The 12,164-nt window shown below is 39.1% G+C and overlaps 1 protein-coding gene across 1 annotated transcript in view; it reads left to right on the top strand.

The window, feature by feature from the left end:
* Positions 1-12,164, top strand: part of COL6A3 (collagen type VI alpha 3 chain) — a 105,373-nt gene that overhangs the window by 19,922 nt on the left and 73,287 nt on the right. Inside the window, exon 2 of the mRNA XM_069983142.1 lies at positions 8,815-8,937. Within this exon, the coding sequence (XP_069839243.1) occupies positions 8,844-8,937 (94 nt within the window). The 5' untranslated portion in view covers positions 8,815-8,843. The remainder of the gene's footprint in view (positions 1-8,814; positions 8,938-12,164) is intronic.

The following is a 12,164-nucleotide window of genomic DNA, read 5'->3' as shown; positions in this document are numbered from 1 at the left end:
ATCCACTTCATCCCCCTCCAGCATCCACTCCATCCCCCACCAGCATCTACTATACCCCTCTCCAGCATCCACTTCATTCCCCTCCAGCATCCACTTCATTCCCCTCCAGCATCCACTTCATCCCCCCCAGCATCCACTACATCCCCCTCCAACTGTGACAACAAAAAAATCAAGCACTTTGACACTAACTAGAGATGAGCGAACCGGGTTCGGGTTCGAGTCGATCCGAACCCAAACGTTTGGCATTTGATAAGCGGTGGCTGCTGAACTTGGATAAAGCCCTAAGGCTATGTGGAAAACATGGATATAGTCATTGGCTGTATCCATGTTTTCCAGACAACCTTACAGCCAATGACTATATCCATGTTTTCCACATAGCCTTAGGGCTTTATCCAAGTTCAACAGCCACTGCTAATCAAATGCCGCATGATCGGGTTCGGATGGACTCAAACCCGAACCCAGTTCGCTCATCTCTAACACTAACCGAGACTAATCTCCTCTTCTAGTCCAAAGGGTGGTGATTTACGTTGGTTGTCTTTACTGTAGTCATTGGTACTGGTTTCCAACGCATGGTTCTTTTCCTTGCATGACATGACAGTTTGAATATGTTTTTATTTTTTCATGTGTCTAATAAAGTGAAATATATTGGTAAAACATAATGCTATACAGTAGACACCTGTGGGTGTAGTGGGTGGGGCTAAAGTCAAGAAGGTATAGGAGAGAGCTGCTGGCTAGAATGTTCAGCAGAAACAGGAAGTCCACTGCAGGATTTACACTAGACAGGAAGTGGGGCAATAAAGACAACAGAGATGAGAGTTTGCATCAGAATCAGAAGGAAAACATGAAAGACCATAGAATGGTATTAAAATAATTTTATTTACCCATATATTTCCATTTAGTTAACAGTTAGAAAAACGTTTCTTTATCTAAAAACACTAACAAACCCTTTAAGGCATGCTATGAATGTTACCACTGCAAGAGATAAGATTCACAAGTGGGTGACCATCTAGACTCCAGGATAATTGTGATTGGAGATGAGCGAATCAGATTTGTTTAGCTTTGTGCAAAGCAAAAATGATGTGCGCTTATATCCCTCAGTCTGCTGGCTCTGTGCAGAGGGAGGATACTGCGCGGCATCCTCCCTCTGCATGGAGCCGGCAGACTGAGAGATATCAGTGCCTATATCAAATCTTGCACACATAAGGGATGTTTCACATAGAAAATATGGTAGTTACAAAGTCAAAAGGGAAAGAATATGCTTTTTAGGTGCCCTTCTTTAACCTATTGCTAAACCTTACTCTACAGGCATCTTCTTCAGTATTACAACTCTAGTTTGACTACTGAAAATTAAGATATGATGGTGAAACAGTGTAGTCAAGTTGTGGTGTATTGAGGATTCACTTATACCAATCATTCTAATTATTATTTATCAAAAATAAATAAATAATAATAATGAGTATCCTATAACACCAGCCATCTGCAACCATTTTTTTTTAAACAACTAAGGCTGGGTTCACACTGCGTTTTTGTCATCCGTTTCTTTCATCCGTTTTGCAAAAATCTGATGAAAAAAAGGATGTATTTCCGTGCATTCGTTTTGACCTGTTTTTCCATTGACTTCCATTTTTGTGTACGTTAAAAAAAACATCCATTTTGATCCCTTCTTTTATAATGACAGTCAATGGAAAAACGGATCAAAACGGATGTCAGGAATGTGCAGTAGCCTAGTGTGAACTGGGCCTGTTTACGCTTTTGTGTAACACACCCGCTGGCTTCTCAGCATCCGGCAATGCAGGTTTTATTCAGAGCAATTCTTTTAATAGAATTGTTCCTCTGCCTGTCTGGAACCTGGAGGATAAGAGTGCCGGTCCAATGGGGATCCGGACCGGGCTCTTGATCCTCATAAAAGAAAGCTAAGCCAGTCTCTCAGTGCTGTCTATTAAGGTTCACACCCTGATCCCATCTCACCTGTCTATTCCTGCAATCCCCTTACCTAATTCCTCTGCTCGATTTACCTATTACCTGACCTCCCGCCTGACCTTTGACTATCCGCTTGCTCTCCAACTTTATACCGCGTTGCCCGTTTGGTTCTGACTTGGCTCCCTGACTCCCCTTTGTTGTGTTCCTCTGTCTGCCTTGTTCTGTGTTGCACGTATCCAGTACAGGGAACGTCTTCATGGTTGTCCGTGGCTGCCTAGGGCCGATTGAGGCAAGTAGGTAGAGACAGTGGTTGGGTTCAGTATCAGGGCTCACTGTAGTGTTTTGTCCCTACCTCCCCTGTTTTTACAGCACTCAAATGCATCATCTTTCTTCATCTGTTTGTTGCAAAAGATGGATGCAAAAAAGCAGTGTGGACCCAGCCTAACACACTCAGTACGTGTAAATACCCACAAAACAATAGCCCAGTGCTAGATCCCAGCTGTCACCTTTCTTGCCCTGGCATCTAGAACTGAATATGTGCTACAATGTCTTTTCCTCAATGTTACTGAAAATCCCTGATCTATGCAAAAATATGGAATTATGAGCAAGGAGCCAGGATCCTGAACACATTTGAGCTGCTTCTTATCCAATAAGTCATCTGGATACTTATTTATTGTGGAGCCTGAAAAACTCCCTAAAGAATATTCACAATAGGAAACACTGGACTTTCCCATTAACTGTCCAGAAACTATGTGTGAAGGTCTTTGCTACATATTCAATGCGAACCTCCAACAATATATTATATCTGCTCCAAACCCCCCATTCTTCTGATAGATCCTTTTCTGCTTAATAAAATGCAGGATGTAAGCCTGGAGTCAAAAATTCCATATGCAACTTATTACTAAATAATTTCGTTCATACTTGGCTCCTTGCAGTTACTTTACAAGGACATTTCTGGGCAGGCAGTAACGTATGCTTTTAATGACACATACCAGCCATTAATTGTATTTTCCAAGGGCTGTAAATTAGAAGTCTATATGGAAAACAGCCCTACTGTCCCAACAATATGAAGACATTTCTAATTTAAGACGTGTGAATGGGTTGCGCTGGCAGATGAGAAGGCTGAAGTCATGTCACTTCCTGGCACAAGGCGAGGAATAAGGCAAAGTGACCCGCCAGAGCCTGGCACTTGTAAAAGAATAGATTTACTACTGCATTTTTGTTACTGTCACACTCTTCAAGTCTATGTCACCGCCACCTCAGCTACTCTAGACTTCAATGGCGTGGAGAATATAAAGTCTTCAGATCCTATCTTTAATGTCTACTTTGTTTAAGTTATTAGAAGATTCCAGTTGTCAAGTTATAACACAGTTTACATTGTGAGTAGTTAACAGGTAAGATTTGGCAGTGTTCGTGATGCCAGCACTCTCTCAGTAGGGTGATTTTCAATGACTGGCATAATCATTGGCCCAGATTTATAATTTGAATCTTAATTTAACCTTAATTTTTGTGGTTGGTTTTTGGGTGAAAATTTTAGCCACATTTTTTTTTTTTACAAATAGCGTTTATTTTTGAAAGTAAAAATAAATGGTCAGAAAAATGCAACATCATAGAATAGTCCTTTTTAAAAAATTTTTTTTAACTTTTTAAAAATTTTCATGGTTTAATGGTTTGAGTAAATCCAATTTGCCACTTTTAATCAGTGTGCTGCCATTTTTTCTGTAAAGGGCACCAGATTAATTATTTTTATGGAGAATACCTAAATGGTAGGAATCCACAACATAGTTTATGTTCACACAACGTTTTTTCCTCTCTGTTTTAAATGACATCTGTCATTTCGTTGTTTGGCCACCCGTCAGTGCAATGACCGCTGTTGGTACATTATTCTAGTGCAGGTGGGCTGATTAGCCTTTGGATGTGTCTGTAATTTAAAAGTCCATTGAATTTAATAGTTAAAACGGTGAATGGACGGTGAAAAACAACTTAAAAATAACGTCCTCTGTTTGCAATAGACGTCCGAAATTTACATGATCATTATTTTGACGTCTGCACAGACGTCTGTCATTTTATAAACTGTGTGCGTCGGACGTCTGTCATTCCATTGACTTTAATGCACTGCATTGAAGTCAATGACATCGCGGCAATTGCGGATGTCTTTTTAAATACAAAAAGCGTCCACCTTTTCTCGTTTTTTGACATTGTGTAAACATAGCCATAGACTAAAACCAACAATAGTAAATTTGGGCTGTTGTTTTCCGTGCTCACTTTTCTGCATATTAGTAATATAATGATCCTGTAGATCAGTGGATTCTTGCCTCACTTTTTAAAAGCCACTTAAAATAAAGGATGGGGTTTAATGGAAGTGCATTGTCTCCTATGGACCTATGTAGATTTTCTCTCCTGACCTTCCCATATAGAGATAGAAGGGATAAGCCACAGCCAGGCAGCTCTGGTGCCAGTTTATCTCTCTTAAACAAATGGGTCAGGTTGAAAAAATCCACCATGCCTGATACTGTTTGTTCAAGAGCTGAACATTGTGTCTTTGTGAAACATATCTCAATTAAATGAAAGAAAATTATTTAGGAAAATAGTGTTGAGCGAGCATCATTGGTCAAGCATAATACTCAATCGAGCATTAAGGACCCTATTTATCGTGCGAAAAATCGTTAAATTGTTCAAATTTAAACGATAATAGCTCTGTGTAATTGCAGGCAACGATCGAAAAATTGTTCGTATGTCGATGATCGTTGATTTAGATCTGAACCTAAAATTATCGTTAATCGTTCGCTAATTGTTTGTTAATTGTTCGCTGTAATACCACATTTGTTCGCTCAAGTTCCGCATTTTTTCACTAATCGTTCAGTGTAATAGCACATTGCCCATTGTTTTTCTGGGATCAGAAGGAATAAACGATCATAGTAACGTTCACAATAACGATCATAGTAACGATTGTAACTAACGATTATCGTTCTGTGTAATATGGTGAACAATTTCAGGTTAATGATAAACAATCTCATTTACGATTGTTAATGATTAGTTGTTAATTGTTAAAAATCGCTCAGTGTAATAGGATCCTAAGGCACTTGAGGTGATTAAATATTTGCGCTACTGTACTGACACAGCATGTTCTAGTTGCACAAATATTTAAACAGTTTTCATGATTATGCAGGATTCATGATTATGCTAGGAGCTCTGAAACTGTTAAGGGTACATTGAAAGAATTATAAACAAAACATACTTACCTCTTCACACTTCACTCGATACCCTCTGGTGTCAGCTCTGGTCCAACACTCACACACAGCCTACTCAGCCAATAATTTGCTGCAGTGGGGCAGCACATTGATTGGCTGAACAGGCTGTCACTAAGCAGGGGACTGGAACCAGTGCTTGAGGGCATCAGAAGGAGTGCTGACAGGTAAGTATGGCTGCTTTATTTTTTTAATTATAGCAGCTGCATCTAGTAAAATGTGTCTTGCCCAGCATCTTGTAAAACTTAAGATGCTGTGCAAGACACATTTACAAGATGTTTTAGCAAGACACATTCAAAGTAAGACAATATTAGAGTTCTAATGTGTCTCGCAGAAATCGATGGCATTTTTCATTCTAAACTTAGCATATTTCGTATTTTAAAGAGATGTTTAAATGAAATATATATATAAAATTATGTCTTGCAGACATTTTTTGTATATCTTATTTGAACATCCCTTTAAGGGACAAATGACACAAAAAAAAATAGAACAAAAAAATACAAAAAGTTACAATAAATAATGCTTGATATTAATGGGGTTCATTACTCGAGTTGAGCACTCAAGCATTTTAGTGCTTGCTCAACACTATTAAACAACATATGTTTTTTCCAAATGAAGAAGAGGGAAAAATATGTATTATTGTTATCACTCAATGTTGCTAACTGAAAGGCAACACAAGAAAAGTATTACTTTGCTGCTCCTCCTTTGGCTTTTTTGATTATTTAAATTCTTTGGCTGATATTTTAATTCAAGTCAGTTTCAACAGTGACAGATCAGCTTTGCAAGATATTGTCTTGCCATGGTCAAATTTTTTGATTTCCACCATAAATTTTCAGTAACATTAAGACCCTCTAACACCGGGCGGCTTTTTGGCTATGCCATTGACTTAATTTGTCTTTCCTGATATAATGGTTTAAAGGGGTTAGTCAGGATTAGTAAAAGCACAGCTACTTTCTTGCAAAAACAGTGCCACCCCTTTTACTCAGGATTGAGCTGCAGAACCACACCCAAACTGAGGAAAAGAATGATGCTGTTTCTGGAAGAAAGTAGTTGTATTTTGCTAGGCCTGGATAACCCCTTTAATGCTTGTGCTTTGTCTTAAGATGCAAAGTCCTGAAAAATGACATTATTATCACCAAAACTATTTTCTACCTATGACATCAGAAATAAGTTACAAATTTCTCTGCACACCTAAAATGTGATTGTTTTCTTGGGTTGGGTGTCATCTCTATATATTTAAGAAGAACTAAAACACATCCATCATCCTTTATTGAATATAACTTTTATTACAACATCCACCCCCTGTGACTTCTTATGACTTCTATATCTACATTTATTCATCCAATCTCTATTGGTTATGCTAGGCATTGACTCTTGTCTATTTGTTTTTCATTAGTTTTGTTTAGTATTTTCTATTTTTAAGGCAGGTCACATTGATTTTCTCTTGTATCACTTTGACATCTACCTTGGTCTACCAGTAAGTTTTGCTTTCATACCGTTTTCGATTTGTTTGTAATTGCTGCAAGTTTTACACACAGCTGACTCAACTATTATCTTTTGAAATTCTCAATTTGTTTCAATTGTATGATTCACCTGTTCGGGCCAAGTTTTAGTTAGCTAAGGCCAACAACTCAGTAATTTCAGGAGTGCAGATTGCAAAGTGATTCCATAATTATTTCCTCAGTATTTTTTCAATTTGAACGAGAAAGAATATTGCATTTATTAGCATGACTTATTTAGTTTCAGGGATGTTTCTTAAGGACTGAATGTTAAGCTATTTGTCTTAGCTACATGTCTGTGATTTGTGTAATACATCTGGATGGGCATCCCCTGTGTGTGGTGATACTATTTTTATACCTCAGGTACTTTATTATCAGCTGTATTATTATTGTAGTATCAGTTCTATTATCAGCTTTGTAACAATGAGCTTGCCATTCAGTGCACTGTGTTCTTCTAATGAATCCCAGATGTTTAGGACTTTTTCTGCAAATGCATGTATTTCTAGCATGTGTTAGGTATAAAGACAATCCTCAAATATCTTTGACTGCTGTCATGTCTGGAGGGCCCCAGTTCTTAGCTGCTGAGTGAACATGTGGCAGGACCATGGCCAAAGAAATGAAGCAGCTTAACTGTATCAAGTCAGCAATTGGGCCACAAGATGGCCTTAAATCACCAAGTAGGGAAGATAGATTACTTTATAAATAATTTATGCCTCTCTTAGGGTACTATTACACAAAGGGATTGTCGGCCATTTCGGCCGATAATCTTTTTATATAGTAAGTTGTTATTTAAATTGGCTGAGCGTTGATTAAAAACATGACCAAAAATCCTGATAACGATAGTGACCGTCTGCTGGCAATCGCTCCAAGTTATAGGAATGGCAGCAGCAGACTGCCGCTCTCTCTTACGGGCCACCCGGACGATCTAGAGATCGTCCAGGCAGCCCCTCCTGCAGCTCCCCTCGCCCCCCCCTCCCCCCCGCTTAATGTCTGTGAATGTAATAGCACAAACAAAGAGCGAGAAACGAGGAGCAAGCGAACGCCTCTGACAGCACTGCGCTTGCTTGCTTCTGTATGTTGTGCCATCTAATATGGCCCTTAGGCTCCATTGACATGGAGTAATACTGGCGGAATTCTGCGGCGGAGAATTCTCTGCTGCAGAATCCCGCCACCCTCCATGTTATAATGACAGAGGCTTGCGCGCTTCCTCTCTTTGGGTTTGCAGCGGAATTCCCCCAGTTTTACTTCGTGTGAACGGAGACTTACTGTTAGGGATAATAAAGACAAATCATTTAATAAAGTTAAATAACATATTTTACAACCTAATCTAACATTCTGCTAAACTATTTATTATACTTAGACATAAGACATGGTATTATGATTAGTGTTGAGCTGATCTGTCAAAGTGTTCGAGTTTGGCAGCTGGAACACTCTGCATTTGATTACCCACGGCTGCAGAAACTACATGCCACCCTAGGGCTGCCAGGAAAACATGGATACAACCTACGGTAATGTCCATGTTTTCCTGACAACCCTAGAGCGGCATGCAGTTCTGCAGCCACGGGTAATCAAATGCAGAGTGTTCCAGCTGCCAAACTCGAACACTTTGACAGATCAGCTCAACACTAACTATGATTAACATATCAGGATTATGGAACACAACCCACCAGAGAATACTTATTCTGATGTTATTTTTGCTTAATGTATTACTTTATTGCATAATATCATTTTATTTTAAAGTTATGAGAATATATTCTTATATTTTGAATTGGGATACTGAGGACGTACCCTTTTCATTTACTTTGTAGTTTAATTCATATGCTAGTAGTTTGGTGCACTGGGGGTGGAACTAGTGCTGTCAGTGCACCAATAAGCCCTGGTCAGCCCCCCCCCCCCTTTAATGAATATTGATCTGGCGTTCTGCAGTGATGAGCATCGGAGTGATGTCACTGCAGAGTACTGCCCCAATATTTATTAGAACCACCCCCAGTGAACCAAATCGCCAGGATGTAGTAGCAGTGAGAAAGGCAGAGACTTGAATACCAAACGTTAGGAAAAGCAATTGTAATAATATCACAAAATATTTAAATAAATTTATTGCATCGGCTATATTGCTATTTATTTACTTATTTATTTATTTTTTGCAGTTTAAAAATCTGGTGCTTACTAACCACACATGGGCAAGATGAAAGAGCATCGGGTATTGCCGTTACTGGCAGTTTTGTGCCTAGTGTTCTCAGGGATCCATAGAATGGATGCGCAACCAGAAGGTAAGTGTGTAAAAACAATCTGAGCAGAAAAGTAGAAAAGTTAGTTACACATTAAACATAAGTTATAAAAACTATGATAGAACATATAATTGACAGACATACATAAAAGAATAACACAATCATAACTCAACACTGTTTGCATTGTTATATGTATAAGCTTTACCCTTGAGTAATTTTTTACTCAAATCCTTTACTTTTGTTTGTATGATAGCATAGGCTACTGTTCACCAAGGTAAGTAACGTGTATGTTTTTTTTCTTTAAAAAAAGCACCAATTTATTGAAATTCTTTAGGGATGGGACGGACAGGGGCAGATTGTTACTCTGGAGGGCATTAGTCCTGCCCCCAGTGCTCCAAAACACCCAATTAACCTGTGGTTATAGCTACCAAATACATAGAAATGGCGCCAAGGATGAAGGTAATAGACTAACCTTCATCCTCAGTGCCCTGTACACTATAGGGACATATCAGCAGGTTAGATTTGTTTAACCTTCTATAAGTTTCCCTTTAAAGTGCCCCATTAAGAGTCTGCGGCACAGAGTCAAAAGCTTGTGATAAATGTGGCGCAGGACATGTAAAACTGCTTTTTTGGCACAAATTGTTGCCCGCAATAGTATATATGGGTCATTATTTCTTTTAGATGAACAGATCTAAACACAGACATGTCAGTTTTCTATGGCGTATGTGTATACGCTCTGGCCTGGATCCCATAGAAGATGAGGCAGCGTGTCCTTTCGTACAAAGGCCATTGTTGCCGATTGCAACAACAGCCGTACTTTTATGAAAAGATACACTGTGGGAACATAGCCATTATCAACATGACCCGACTTCTCACTATCATCTATAATTTATGGTACTTGTCACCTCAAATGTGCCAGACGGATCTTTTGGGTCCTCCTCAAGCCCCAGGTGCCACTGCAACCTCTGCAGATACTGTAGTTACATCCATGGTCGTCAACTATTAACACGGTTATCTGCAGAAAGAAAAGCCTAGAAACGCTCATCCTAATGTTAACAGGAGTTATGTGGCTAATAACAATGAACGAGGACCTTTATGTTTAACATTAACTAAAACATCCATACAGGAGTCATTAACTAGAACAAATGTGTCCACAAAAACAAGACTAGTTACAAATATTTCCCCATCAGAGCTAGATTCTTGAATCTGTCAGGGGTTGTAAAGAGGATTCTATAAATGACATCATCTCAGCTGCATGGTTTTAAGTTTTCTCAGCCAGCTACCACCCTTTTTTTTTTTACACACATTAAATAATGTTCTTGGAAAGCCGTGAAGTTAGAAGACAAGTGTCAAGGTCATGACTGATGCAGCATGTACTCATCTGAACTCCTATGAGTTTATGTTTCCATGATGCTCCACCTCTCTGTAAACTTCACACACGGCTGCCATGGAAATGATACAACTCATAAAGTACAGTAAACAGCATTGGTGAGGAATTTAGGCCGAGGTATAAGGTTCCCCACTACTTATCAAGCGTCGAACCATACAATTCACACACAAAAGACATGCTATCTGAATATTTGGAAGCATGTTCACTATTTAGTCTTCTAATGCTCATCGAAAGGCTGGAATTCCTAAACATACCAAATCGATTTTACTATGCCTAGTACTTTAGATGTATATTGACTTTTTGTGCTATTGAGTTATTTTTATAAGACAAATATGAAATTCCAGCCACTCGAAAGTGTTTAAATGTTGTTGTTGATGTATTTTATACTGTGATGACTCCACATATCCAGTCCAAAGACCACCCAGAAGTCACCTAATCCTGGCTTAATACTCTGCAATTACTTACCACACACATTTTACATAAATTTATAGCAATTTTCTTTAGCAGCGAAATACAATAGTGTTTGTAAAGAGAAGTGGTGCCAAGATAAATCTTATCAGAAATGACATGCAGCCAACCATGGTGTATGATGCTAAACTAAAAGTAGTATAAGATATTAACCATGGGTCTTTTTAAGGGACACAGTAAAGTTTATGGTCATGGAAAGAAAATATACATGGCTTTATTAGTAGTAATCTCTACAGAAGAAGAGCAAGATCACGTTAGCAATATAATTGGTTATATTTATGTTGGCCAAAGGCCACTTGAAATGTTTTTTGCTTAAAAAAAAAAAAGAAAAAAGAGAGAGTTTGGAACATGTCTGGTCATCACAGCTGTTGTCATAAGTGCCTTAACATGATTCTGCATTACTTGTTTGAATAATTGCTTTCCAGATCTACTTCTGGCATTGAGCGACTGATTTAAAGAGACCACAGTGAATAAAACATATCCCTAGAAGAAAAGAGCAACAGTATACATATATTCATATACTCATATATATTAATCTATAGCCCAAGATCAGTAGACAAGTAAAGAGAAAGTCAGGAACCTGGGTAGAAAGCCTGTCATAGGGAAAAAAATGTTTTAAGTTTTTGGGTTTAACCAGAATGTATCCAACTTTTTAGCAATATGGCCGTAATAACCATTAAAAAGAATTAGAGTAATTGTTACTAGAGATGAGCGAACCGGGTTCGGGTTCGAGTCGATCCGAACCCGAACATTTGGTATTTGATTAGCTGGGGCTGCTGAACTTGGATAAAGCTCTAAGGTTGTCTGGGAAACCTGGATACAGCCAATGACTATATCCATGTTTTCCACATAGCATTAGGGCTTTATCTAAGTTCAGCAGCCCCTGTGTCAGGACCCGTCACACCAAACACACAGAGACAGTGAGCCCTGAGCTCAGCCCCTCCCACTGTCCCTACCTAATTGCCGCAATCTGCCCTAAAATGGCAGCGGACAACTTGGCGGCGATCCCTGGCCTGGATACGTGATACAATAGACAAAACAAAACGAACAAACACAATAAGAATGGTCAGCAATCCGGGTCACAACAGTCTGGCAGCAAAGGTACAAAATCAGGATCCAAAAGAGTAGTCAAATAACAGGCAATATGGTCGGGGGCAGGCAGCAAGCAAGGGAGGTCAGCGATACAAACCAGAAATCAGGAGAAAACAGAACACACAAGCAGGCAGAGACTAAGTCAATAACCAGCCAGGCACAGGCAGAAGCTGAAATCTTAAATAGGACACCAGGAACCAAGTCCAGAAGATGATTGGAGGGACCAGCTGTCAATCACTGAGGCAAGGCAGGTTAACTGTTCCATGACCAGAGGAAACTTTGCAGCACAGACACGGGTGGGGCAGGGAAAACAATTATC

The sequence above is a fragment of the Dendropsophus ebraccatus genome, chromosome 9, assembly GCF_027789765.1.
Source record: "Dendropsophus ebraccatus isolate aDenEbr1 chromosome 9, aDenEbr1.pat, whole genome shotgun sequence".
NCBI lineage: Eukaryota > Metazoa > Chordata > Amphibia > Anura > Hylidae > Dendropsophus > Dendropsophus ebraccatus.
Note: the sequence above shows the minus strand (reverse complement) of the source record. Positions and strands in the feature narration are given on the sequence as shown.